The 12,715-nt window shown below is 40.1% G+C and overlaps 1 protein-coding gene across 1 annotated transcript in view; it reads left to right on the forward strand.

The window, feature by feature from the left end:
• RPA2 (replication protein A2) overlaps positions 1–11,453 on the forward strand; it is a 17,928-nt gene extending 6,475 nt beyond the window's left edge. The window contains exons 5-9 of the mRNA XM_007459072.1: positions 4,326–4,400; positions 4,908–5,024; positions 9,833–9,940; positions 10,111–10,205; positions 11,369–11,453. Of these exons, the coding sequence (XP_007459134.1) occupies positions 4,326–4,400; positions 4,908–5,024; positions 9,833–9,940; positions 10,111–10,205; positions 11,369–11,453 (480 nt within the window). The remainder of the gene's footprint in view (positions 1–4,325; positions 4,401–4,907; positions 5,025–9,832; positions 9,941–10,110; positions 10,206–11,368) is intronic.
• Positions 11,454–12,715: the final 1,262 nt, after the last annotated feature.

A 12,715-nucleotide genomic window follows, 5' to 3' on the forward strand; every position in this document is an offset into this window, starting at 1 on the left:
AAAAAAAAAAAAAAAAAAAAAAGGTAGTATGCATGGTGTGGCCCCATTTTTGCAAAGCAACATGTATATGAGTGTACGTATAAACATGGAGAAAATAGACTTAAAGAAAATATATTCCTTTTACCCTTTTTATTTTTTTAAATTATTTTATTTATTTTTAAAAATTTATTTATTTATTTAGCTGTGTTAGGTCTTTGTTGCTGTGGGCGGGCTTTCTCTAGTTGCGCAAGCGGGAGCTACTCTTTGTTGTGATGCATGGGTTTCTCATGTGGCTTCTCTTGTTCAGAGCACGGGCTCTAGGCACATGGGATTCAGTAACTGTGGCATGTGGGCTCAGTAGTTGTGGCTCATGGACTCCAGAGCACAGGCTCAGTAGTTGTGGTACACGGGCTTAGTTGCTTCACAGCATGTGGGATCTTCCTGGGCCAGGGATCGAACCTGTGTCCCCTGCATTGGCAGGCAGATTCTTAACCACTATGCCACCAGGGAAGCCCCCTTTTTATTTTTTAATTGGGCAGAGGCCTCTTGGTTTTTTATGTTGTTTTTAAAATACATTCATTATAGAACATTTGGATAATGCATACTTTGTATGCTATTTTCACTTCAAAAACCACAAGTCGTCTGTGAAGAATTAACTTGACAGTTATTCATTCTTTATTTTTTGGACCTCAGAAAAATACAGGAGAATTCATTCAACAGTTATTATTGGAGTACTGATTCTGAACCAGACTGCTTGGTTCCAGGTAGACAAAGAATGCAAAAGACACAGTCCCTGCCATCAAGGGGGAAGGTAGTTACTAGAGATGCCTAATACTGCATGCTCATACAAAATGTATGGTGCTCACTTATAAACATTTAAAGATCCCCTGAAATCCCACATCCCAAAGATGACTACTGTTACAACACATTTTGGGAAATACCCTTTCAGACATTTCTCTCTGCATATCTGTACATTTATGAGTTGTATGCTTACAGTTTTACATAAAGGATAATGTGATATGCAACTGCTCTGTAATCTGCTCTTTTCGCTCAAAACTATGTAGTGGAACTGATGTCTTAATGTCAATAAATACAAATTTACATCATCAATTTTGGTGACTGCCTATTCCATCATGAGGATATATCATCCCTTACTTATAGACCCAGTCAGGAAACATTTAGCTTATTTCCGTCATTTGTTATTATGGACAATGCAGCGGTGAGTATCTTTGTGTACATCTTTTCATGATTGAGATAATCTCCTTAAGATCAATTTAAACTAGGTTTTCTGAAGGAAATACACATTTTACATGTTTCTACTTTCTTTTTCGGTTAATCTTACATTTACGTTTTTACATTTTTTATTGCCTTCCGTAAAGGTACCAGTTTACTTAGTGCATGAGAGTTCCCCATTAGTTCTCCACACCCTAACAGTAGGTTTTATGAGTCTTAAATTTTTGTATCATAGTTTAAAAATACAGTCTTGTCATTGAGAATTTTCTCATTTTTTATGTGTAATTCTTTGGTTTTAGTGAGATTGGATTTTTTTTTTTAACTTTGTTCAGTGTTAATTTGTGGGGGTATTTTTAGTTGTCTAAGTCCTTTGATTCCCCAGGAATGTTTGGTTATTTATTTTTGTTTGCAAGAGGCTGAAAAATATTAACCTCTTATCATAATTATATGATTTCTGTAGTTTGTCTTTTGACTTTGAAAAGCTTTTCCTTGTTTCAGATTATTTTTCAATTCATGTTTCCTTCTATAATTTCTGTGGTTTCTTTTTATATCTCTATGATTAAGTCTTTTTATAATGAAATGAGGAGAGAAGTATAGATCCAGCTTTACTTTTTGCAAGTGTTTGTTTGTTTTTAATTTTTATTGCAGTATAGTTGATTTATAATGTGTTAGTTCCAAGTTGTTTTGAAATGTTCTTTGAGCGAATACAAACTTTTATCTGTGGTATATATACAGCTATGTAAAATAATAGGTAGAGTGAAATGCAAATAGTTGATAATCTCCAGGTAATGGGAATTGGGGTGTTTTTTATTTTTAAACACATAGATTCTATATTCTAGTTTTTTTATAGTCATGTATTTTATAATCAAAAAGAGCTTTGAGTCAGCTTATGTATTTTTCTTATAAATAATAGGTACATAGTCTAGAAAACCCAAAAAGAAATATTAAAATCATTTATAATTATCCAAGTTAACTTTTGTTAACGTTTTGATGTGTATGTTTCCCCTTGTGGGAAATAAGCTTTTTTCCATGAGTCACAGCAGGTCTTCACGGACAATGAATAGAATTCTGCCTTATCATTTGCAGCAGTATAAACTAATCCATTATACGAATGTGCACCTTTTGTTGGATATGTAGGTTGTTTTAAATGTTTTAGTATTCAGAACTATGCTGTGATGAATACTCCTAAAGCTAAATCTTCTTTTTTAGAATTTTATTTTATTTATTTTTTTATACAGCAGGTTCTTTTTTTTTTTTTTTTTTTTTTTTTTAAGCGGTACATGGGCCTCTCACTGTTTTGGCCTCTCCCTTTGCGGAGCACAGGCTCCAGACGTGCAGGCTCAGCGGCCACGGCTCACGGGCCCAGCCGCTCCGCGGCACGTGAGATCCTCCCGGACCGGGAGGATCTCACGAGATCCTCCCGGACCGGGGCACAAACCCACATCCCCTGCATCAGCAGGCAGACCCACAACCACTGCGCCACCAGGGAAGCCCTATACAGCAGGTTCTTATTAGTTGTCTATCAATTTACATTCCCACCAAACATGTCAATCCCAATCGCCCAATTCATCACACCACTACCCATCCCCCAGCCACTTTCCCCCCTTGGTGTCCATACATTTGCTCTCTACATCTGTGTCTCAGTTTCTGCCCTGCAAACCAGTTCATCTGTACCATTTTTCTAGGTTCCACATATACACGTTAATATATGATATTTGTTTTTCTCTTTCTTACTTCACTCTGTGTGACAGTCTCTAGATCCATCCACATCTCTACACATAACCCAATTTCGTTCATTTTTATGTCTGAGTAATATTCCATTGTATATATGTACCACATCTTCTTTATCCATTCGTCTATCTGTGGGCATTTAGGTTGCTTCCATGACCTGGCTCTTATAAATAGTGCTGCAATGAACACTAGGGTGCATGTGTCTTTTTGAATTATGGTTTTCTCTGGGTATATGCCCAGTAGTGGGATTGCTGGGTCATATGGTAATTCTATTTTTAGGTTTTGAAGGAACCTCCATACTGTTCTCCATAGTGGCTGTATCAATTTACATTCCCACCAACAGTGCAAGAGGGTTCCCTTTTCTCCACACCCTCTCCAGCATTTGTTGTTTTAGGTTTTCTGATGATACCCATTCTAACTGGTGTGAGGTGATACCTCATTGTAGTTTTGATTTGCATTTCTCTAATAATTAGTGATGTTGAGCAACTTTTCATGTGCGTCTTGGCCATCTGTATGTCTTCTTTGGAGAAATGTCTATTTAGGTCTTCTGCCCATTTTTGGATTGGGTTGTTTGTTTTTTTAATATTGAGCTGCATGAGCTGTTTATATATTTTGGAGATGAATCTTTCGTTTGCAAATATTTTCTCCCATTCTGAGGGTTGTCTTTTCGTCTTGTTTGTAGTTTCCTTTGCTTTGCAAAAGCTTTGAAGTTTCATTAGGTCCCATTTGTTTATTTTTGTTTTTATTTCCATTTCTCTAGGAGGTCGATCAAAAAAGAACTTGCTGTGATTTATGTCAAAGAGTGTTCTTCCTATGTTTTCCTCTAAGAGTTTTATAGTGTCTGGCTTTACATTTAGGTCTTTAATCCATTTTGAGTTTATTTTTGTGTATGGTGTTAGGGAGTGTTCTAATTTCATTCTTTTACATGTAGCTGTCCAGTTTTCCCAGCACCACTTATTGAAGCAACTGTCTTTCCTCCATTGTATATCCTTGTCTCCTTTGTCATAGATTAGTTGACCATATTAAAGCTAAATCTTAATACATGTTCTTTATTTTCTTAAATTTCTGAAAGTACAGTTGTTATGCCAATAAGTATGTCCACCTGAAAGTTGTGTGCCTAAGAGCACTGAATGAGAGTGCCATAATTGTTTGCTTGTTTTTTGATGTACATAACATAGAACTTGGATATTTTTATTCTAATTCCTGGTTTTATTTTTTAAAAATTAAATTCTAAAAGGCAGGGCAAACTAGGTAGTGCTACATTAGGATCCTTTAGCTCTTACTTTGTAACTTTCTCTTTCTGTACATAATTTAGAAATTTTGAAGAGGCTTTCACCAGCATCACTAAAACCTAAGTGGTGTGTTTGTATTTTTTCTGTTAGGATGCCAGCAGTGAAAACACTGTGGTTCCTCCAGAAACATATGTGAAAGTGGCTGGTCATCTGAGATCTTTTCAGGTAAAGTCAGGGAAAAAACGACAGTTAAAATGTATCTGCATGAAGCAGTTTCTGGGGTCATGCCTAAGTTTAGGATACTCAAGACTTAGTAAGTCTCTGTGTCTAATGGGAGTTATATTGAAGTTATTTCATTATTTTCTTCTTCAAAAGGAAATAATGGGTTTCCTCAATATAAAACAAACAGAAAGGTAGAGAAAGAACAAGATCTCAGCCTACAGTTGCCATCTATGGCATTCATTAGGTGTAGAAGGCAGACACTGGATTTGGAGGCTAGACTCTGGTTGTATAACCTTGGGAAAGTCATTGAACATCTCTGTGCTAGTTTTGTTCTTTTGACTATATTTCATTGACTATTTGGATTAACTCTGAGTTAAAAATTTTCAGTATATAACACATTTTCCTCAGTTAGTAAAATACTATAACCAAGAAAAGAGCCACAATGTTTTGACCTGAAATTGACTTGAATGTGCTCATTCTTTGTTCACATTTCTCTCTTTATTTTAATAGAACAAGAAAAGCCTGGTAGCCTTTAAGATCATGCCCCTGGAGGATATGAATGAGTTCACCACACATATTCTGGAAGTAGTCAATGCACACATGATGCTCAACAAGTCTAACAGCCAGGTGAGCAGCTTCATTCTCGTCGTTTTTTCTCTTCCCTGAAAAAACCTAAACCACTTCTGTGCTCCAGCTTTGATTTCCTTGACATTTTGAAGATGGAGCCACAAGAAAGGCATCATTCAGTCCTCAAAAAAAATTTTCTCCATGAGCTTTGCTGTGTTATTTTATTCCTGATGAAACACTTTCCTCTCAAAATGACAAGTTCCTCTAACCCCAGTGGCTTGGATGGCTGAGGCCAAGACAAGCTTCAAGTGTAGACACATAATTATTGGCTGAGCTCTTAGCTTCAGGATTTTCAGCCCATATTCAGATAAAAACCCCAACTAAGATAGCATTTTGCTGCTTTCCTTCCAACCTATTGGCTAAACAGGATAATTTGTGCACCATTATTTTGTCCCTGCAATTATATTTCTTGCTTCCTATCGAAATTTCTCAACATTTTCTGTGGTACAAATTCAGTTTGGCAAGTCCATCTAGGACCACATAATGGGTTTGCTGATCTGAGTATTAGAGTGCCCTTAGATGATTCTGGTGGCAAGGTGGGAGACTGGTTACAGTAGGAGGGACTGGAGCTGTTGCCTCTTGTTTTGTGCCAAGCACTTCACTAAGCCCTGGGGATACGAAGATAAATTCATTCAATTTATTGAGCCTAGTATATGCCAATCGTTATTCTAGGCCCTGGGAATATAGCAGTGAACAAGATGGGTAAAGTGTCTGCTCTCAAATTTATATTCTTGAGAGAAATGGACCATCAACAAGAAAACAAATATATAATTTTAGGTAGTTATAGGTACTCTGAAATTAAGCAGAGTAGGAGAAGACAGTGATGGAGGGAATAAGAATGGTATAATTTTAAATGAGAGAAGAACATTCCAAGCAGCGGTGTCAGAAGCCATGAGACTGGAACGAGCTTGGCATACTTGAGACCAGCAAGAAGGCCAGACTGTCTGGAGTGAAGCAAATGGCAGGGGAGGTGGTACAGGGATGTAGGCAAGGGAGCGAGACCCCAATCATGTAGGGCTTTGTAGGCCATAGTAAGGATTACTTTTTTCTAATTGACACTAAACCTTTAGAAGGTTTTGACTAAGGAAGTGATGTGGTCTGATTTACCTTTTTAAAAGCTCACTTGAGCTGCTGTGTGGAGAGTAGACTATGAGGCACCAACAATAGCAACAGAAGTAATTCTGGGGAATGGTAGCAGCAGCTGGGTAAGAAGTGGTTGGATTCTAATACATTTCGAAGGTAGAGCTGACAGGACTTAATGGTTTAGATACAGGATATAAAGAAAAGAGAGGGTTCAAAAATAACTCCTAGGTTTGGGGCTTGAGTAACTAGATGGAGCTAGCAGGTTTGAAGGGTAAACTCCAGAGTTCTGTTCTGGACTTAGCAAATGCGACATGTCAGACACCCAAATGGAGACCAGAATGGACGGTTGACTGTGTAAGGCTGGGACTCAAAGGAGAGGTCAAGGGTAGAGAGGGAGCATTGGGAGTCATTGTGTGGATGGTATTTAAAGCCTCGGATGAGACGAGGTAACTAGTGAGTTAAGAGGTAAGAGACCTAAGCTCTGAGACACTAGCCTTTAGGAGTCTGGAAGCACAGCAGGAGCCAGAGCAAGTCAAAGAAGTTGCCAGTTGGGCAGGAGGAAAATCAGGAAGTGTGATTCTGTAGAATATTCTGAAAAGAGTACTTTAAGGAGGGAGTGGAGTTCAACTGTAGAATGCTGCCTAGAAGTCAAGTAAGGTGATGAGAGAGGTCTGTCGGATTTGGAAACGTGGATCTTCAGAAGAGAGGCTTCAGCAGCGGTTAGGGGAAATGTGGGTTAAAAAGAATGGGACTGGGTAGAAAGCTTAGGGTGTTTATTTTATGACTATACTTCATAACCTGTACATATGTATCAAATGTTCTGTGATAAAAATGGTTTTAAAGTGAGGATGGGTGGGAGCTGTGAGTATAGACAGTTATATGGAGGAGTAAATAAAATAATCCTTTCCCTCAAAGAGTCTGCCTTAAGCATTGAGGGTTCAGATCACTTAAGCAGTGAGGAGTGGCAAGTGCAGGGTGCTGTTGAACCACAGAGAAGAGTTTCCTGTCCTGACCTGGACATCAAGAAGGGCCTCCTGGAGTAGGTGATGCCTAAACCAAGTCTTAAAATACACATATGGGAGCAGGGGCGCACCTGGAGCAGAACATGAGGTCATTTCAGCAGAGGTATCCAGGGAAGAAATAGCGTTCAGTTCAGTATTACTGGATCATAAAATAGGACTTCTGTTTCACCAGCAAGCAACATGAAGGCATCTAGCTATCTTGCTTGAAAACAAGAGACCATGACTGAATTTTGGTTTTTTTTTTTAATGACCTCGAAGCATTGGCATTTAATGAACTTTTTTTTTTTGTCTGCGTTGGGTCTTCCTTGCTGTGCACGGGCTTTCTCCAGTTGCGGTGAGCGGGGGCTACTCTTCATTGTGGTGCGCAGGCTTCTCATTGTGGTGACTTCTCTTGTTGTGGAGCACGGGCTCTAGGCGTGCGGGCTTCAGTAGTTGTGGCATGTGGGCTCAGTAGTTGTGGCACAGGGGCACTAGGACACAGGTTCAGTAGCTGTGGCATGCGGGCTTAGTTGCTCCACGGCATGTGGGGTCTTCCCGGACCAGGGCTCGAACCCGTGTCCCCTGCACTGGCAGGCAGATTCTTAACCACTGCACCACCAGGGAAGTCCTAATGAACATTTGTTGAATGAACATTTGTTGAATGAATGAGTCTCTTGACTGCATGGGATTTCACCGATGAGCTTCCACAATGCTCTTTTACTTGTAATGAGTATTTAACGTATTTAATCTTTTGTCATCTTTATTCAGTTCAATAAATTAAACATTGACTGAGCACCTGCTGCCCACCAGTCACTGTGCAAAGCTGAAGGGGCTTATGGGGGAAAGTGACAGGCAAACAGTGTGATGGCTACTATGAGAGGGAATGGGCCAAATGCTGTGAGAGCCAAGAAGGAAGAACACAACTAACTTTGGCCTAGGGGGATGTCAGGGAAGTCTTCACAAAGGCAGTGACAATTAAGTTGGGCTTTGAAGGATGAGAAGAGTGTTTCCCAGGCAGATGAGGGGAGGAGCATTCCAGACATGGAATAAGGTGTCAGAGGCATGTGTGTGACTGGCAAGAATTCCCTGTGTTGAAAGGGGGTGGTCAAAAATAAAAACAGACTTTGATGTCTAGTTAGGTAGGTAGGTAGGTAGGTAGGTCTGATATCCAGGAGTTTTATATTATTTTCACAGGCAGGGGGAGCCAGCTGAAAGCTTTTAAGTGGAGGAGAGACATGATCAGAAGTTATTACTTGGAGCAGTGAGGAGGGTTGATTGGAGTAGGAGAGACTTGCAGCTGAGACACCAGTCAGGAGACCAGGGGTGATGAGGATCAATTCGAGCCGCTGAACTTTGTATTAATGGGCTGTGGTGATGGGCTGTGGTGACAGACTGTGGGAGGTGAGCAAGTGGAGACTCAAAGATGGCTGAGGTCTACAGGACTGGGCTTGGACTTACTAATAGAAATGGAATATACCAGGGCAAGCAGATTTGGGGAGGAAAGTAGTGAACTTGATTTTGAAGTGCGTGAGATAGCTAAGTGGAGGTCTTCAGTAGATGGTTGGGAACAAGGATTTGTGGCCTCGGAGGAGGTCTGGGGTGAAATCCTGAGGGAACTGTCAGCTTTTTGGAAGACAGGTAGACAAAGAGGCTGAGAAGGGATACTGAGAAGGTATAGTTTGAAAATTAAGCGGAGAACCAGAAGAATATGGTGTCAGGAAGCCTAAAGAGGAGTACGTTTCGGGGCTTCCCTGGTGGTGTAGTGGTTGAGAGTCCGCCTGCCGATGCAGGGGACACGGGTTCGTGCCCCGGTCCGGGAAGATCCCACATGCCGCGGAGCGGCTAGGCCCGTGAGCCATGGCCGCTGAGCCTGCGCATCCGGAGCCTGTGCTCTGCAACGGGAGAGGCCACAGCAGTGAGAGGCCCGCGTACCGCAAAAAAAAAAAGGGGGGGGGTACATTTCAAGAGGGGTGTGGTCAGCAGTGTCTGCTTCTGAGAGGTCAAGTGTTATGAGGACTGAAAGGGATTACTGGCTGTGTTGGTTGATAAGCCTTGGTAAGTTTGGTGAGAACAGTTTCAGAGGTGTATTTGGAGAGAATCCAAATAGTGCTGGGAGATGTAAACAGTGACTATCAATCTATTATTTTTTAAAAGTGTGGTGGTAAAAAAGAAGAAAAGAAGAGGGTAATGAGAACTATGTCTCCTTTTCTCTCCTTGTAATGCTTCATGCCTAGTTGACACTCAGTAAATGCTTGCATGATTGAAGCACCAGAGGTAGATAACACTATAGCAGATCTCAGTAATTTTCTTCTGAGTGCTATTTTTCCTCTGGTTCCTGTCACATCACAAAAGAAAAGGAGGGTCCAGGAAGTACCTTTCTCTCTGTTTGATATGATATGCTTCAGAGAATGACTTTATCTTCCTATGAAATACTCATTAGATAATAGCTGTCCTTTCCAAGGGAAGCAGTTGTTATTGGGAAAACTCTGCTTAGGGAATTCCCTGGCAGTCCAGTGGTTAGGACTCTAACCACGCTTTCACACGGCCTGGGTTCAATCCCCAGTCAGGGAACTAAGATCCCACAAGCCGTGTGGCGCAGCCAAAAAAAAAAAAAACCTGCTTAAATTGTTTTTTTGTAAACTACTTATTAAGCTGTTTAAAAGAGCAAGGACTGTGTTTAAATTGGTGAATTTACTGATGTTGTAAACTTATTTCTTAATTCAGCCCTCAGCAGGGAGAGCACCTGTCAGCAATCCAGGAATGGGTGAAGCTGGGAACTTCGGTGGGAATAACTTCATGCCAGCAAATGGCCTCAGTGTGGCCCAGAACCAGGTAAACAGCTGAGTGGCTCCAGACATGCAAGACACAGTCAGTTGTAAATTATGTTACTTCCTTAATGGTGCTAAGTACCTGACTCATTTCTTTCCTATAAAGGGATTCTGGCTTACATAGGGGAGCTGATTCAGAGTAGTTGCTAAAATCTTTCTGATTTGAATCTTCAGGTACTGAATTTGATTAAGGCTTGCCCAAGGCCTGAAGGATTGAACTTTCAGGATCTCAAGAATCAGCTCCAACACATGACCGTAGTCTCCATCAAGTGAGTATTTGGTTTCTGTGAACTAGGGCTCCAAAATTGTACCCTTTTCCCCTCACCAGGATTTCCCGGTAGTGAGAAGTAAGTTTAAAAAATTGTAAAAAAAAATAACTGTTGACTAACAAAAGCGAAGTTGTTCAGTCATGGAAAAATAGAAAAAGGACTCACAAAGATGGTGCTGCCTGTCACTTCACTCATTCATTTTTCATTCAGCAAATACTAAGTACCATTATGTGCAAGGGATGTAATTTTGAGCAAAAATTGATCAGATACCTCTCGTGGAATTTAGTCTGGAGGAATGAGATCCTAAGCTCCTAGTCCTCGGGTGTACATTTGCATTGGCGTTGCTGTCCCCACTGTGCAGTGTTCCTCAGGCTATCTGGACCTGAAGCCATTAGACAGTCCTTCCAACATCCTTGTCCTGATAACCTGTTAGACAAGCAGCTTCCTGATTCTAATGAACTAATCAAACAAACTGAGTATTACGGTGTTTGTGATAGTTGTTACTATAAATTAGTTAATATTCTAGGTCTCGATAGAAAAGAATACTCAGGTCTAATTCCATTTCCTGTCCTATAAGATGAGGATAATAATTCCTATCTTAGAGTTACTGTGATGGTGAGGTGCAGAATTTCTGTCACAATAGTAGGTGCTCTATAAATTGTTACTCTTATTAAATATGTTACTGACACTGACCCTGAGGGCCTCTAAGGGTTTGAAGGTGTCATACCATTTCTAGAAAGACGTTTCCTTTTCTTCTTGCAACTTGATTTCCCAGAGGGGAATGAGAGGGTCAGTGGATGAGTGAGGAGCTATTTTTTTTATATAGCTGTTTATACTGGGAGACATTATATGCAACCGGAACTATAGCTTTAGATCCTGGTTTCAGTTTGCTTAGACTGGTATTTAAGTGAGGTCCTATTTTCTTTGCTTTACACAACTTGGGAGAGGCATCCCAGGCAGCCCTAAAGCCTTTGTCTCCAAGGATTACCTCAGTTTTGTAATTTTACTGGTGTTTCTCCCTGCAAGAGCCTTCCATGAGCAAAATGGCCATGAATTCTTGTCAGCTAAGATAGAAAGTAGGGAAATGAGTAAAGTTTACATATTTGGCCATATCCAAAAGGCAGTTTCCTTTCTTCTGCATTTGGTTTTTTCTTTCTTTCTAGGCAAGCTGTGGATTTTCTAAGCAACGAGGGACACATCTATTCCACTGTGGATGATGATCATTTTAAATCCACAGATGCAGAATAACTGGATCTAATTGGGTACCCGAGATATCTTCCAGCTGGACTTTTTACGCAGTCTCTCGTCTCCAGCTGTGCATATATTTGGTAGGTTGACTTCTAGGAAGTAGGTTTCATCTATAAAAGGTTTCAATTGACATCCTTTTGAAACTTACTACTCTTCTGTGTTTTTGAAGCTCAGAGGGATATGGGCAACTGACAGGGATGTAAACCAGGGCGGAATTTCTTAAAGAACTTACAAATTAGTTAGTTACAATATCAGGATAAATGGAATTGGAAGAGGAATGCTACCAAGAGGGTTGGGCGGTATTACTTAAATAATACTCAGGAGTCTTTATTCCTAAATTGTTTCCTATTAAGAGCAGGACTAGGGCCTGTCAGCAGAGAGCTAGCCACAAAGCCCACTAACCTCTGCCTGTTTTTGTTCTCCACTTTGGTTATGTGGTTATATGGTTATGTGTTGTTACTTTCAGAATTGCACTTTCTTTCACATTGTCATAATTGCTGCCCAAAGTGTGTTTTTATAAGCATGGGGTTCTAGAATGGTGGCTTCATGGGGCAGAGAGAAAGATGTGTTTTGTACAAAATAAGTACATTCATATGTTTAATAAAATAGTTGTATTATTGCAGTAACTTGTAAAAATGTTCTTATTTTTTTACACTGTAATAATTAATACTTTATCATCTCAGCTAATTCAGAGATAAGTTAATGGGGTGTAACATGCAAATAAAAGTTCTGTACCTGCTTTAACTGTGTTTCTAAATGAGATCTACCAGCAGCTGTGTAGAGAAGGCTCCACTCCCTTGGTTTCTGACAGTGAACAACAATGTGGTTGTTATTTTCTGTACATGCAGGATAGTTCCCATCTGGGGAGCTGTGCAGATGCTTAAAAGTCAGTCAACCAGTATATTCATTTGCAAGTATGTCCATTCTTGATTGTTGCCTAAAAGAAAGAACAGTGGCTAAAAACAGGATTAAAAAAGCATATACATTTGAATATGGAATGCATGATAGGATACTTTTATGGGTGGTGGACATCTCTTTCTAGTTACCATGCTAATGCCCTCAAATGAGCAAGGGGGCAATAGCAGTGGTTCTGGGTGGAAGTCACTTTTTCTTTTGATTTTGAATTCTGTGATTTAGCAATCAAAAACTACTTACTCATTAATTCAGTGAGTGGGTTTTTTTTTGTTTGGTTTGGGTTTTTTTGCGGTACGCAGGCCTCTCACTGTTGCGGCCTCTCCCGTTGTGGAGCACAGGCTCTGGAT

This window comes from Lipotes vexillifer, unplaced genomic scaffold (assembly GCF_000442215.2).
Source record: "Lipotes vexillifer unplaced genomic scaffold, Lipotes_vexillifer_v1.1 scaffold496, whole genome shotgun sequence".
Classification (NCBI taxonomy): Eukaryota; Metazoa; Chordata; class Mammalia; order Artiodactyla; family Lipotidae; genus Lipotes; species Lipotes vexillifer.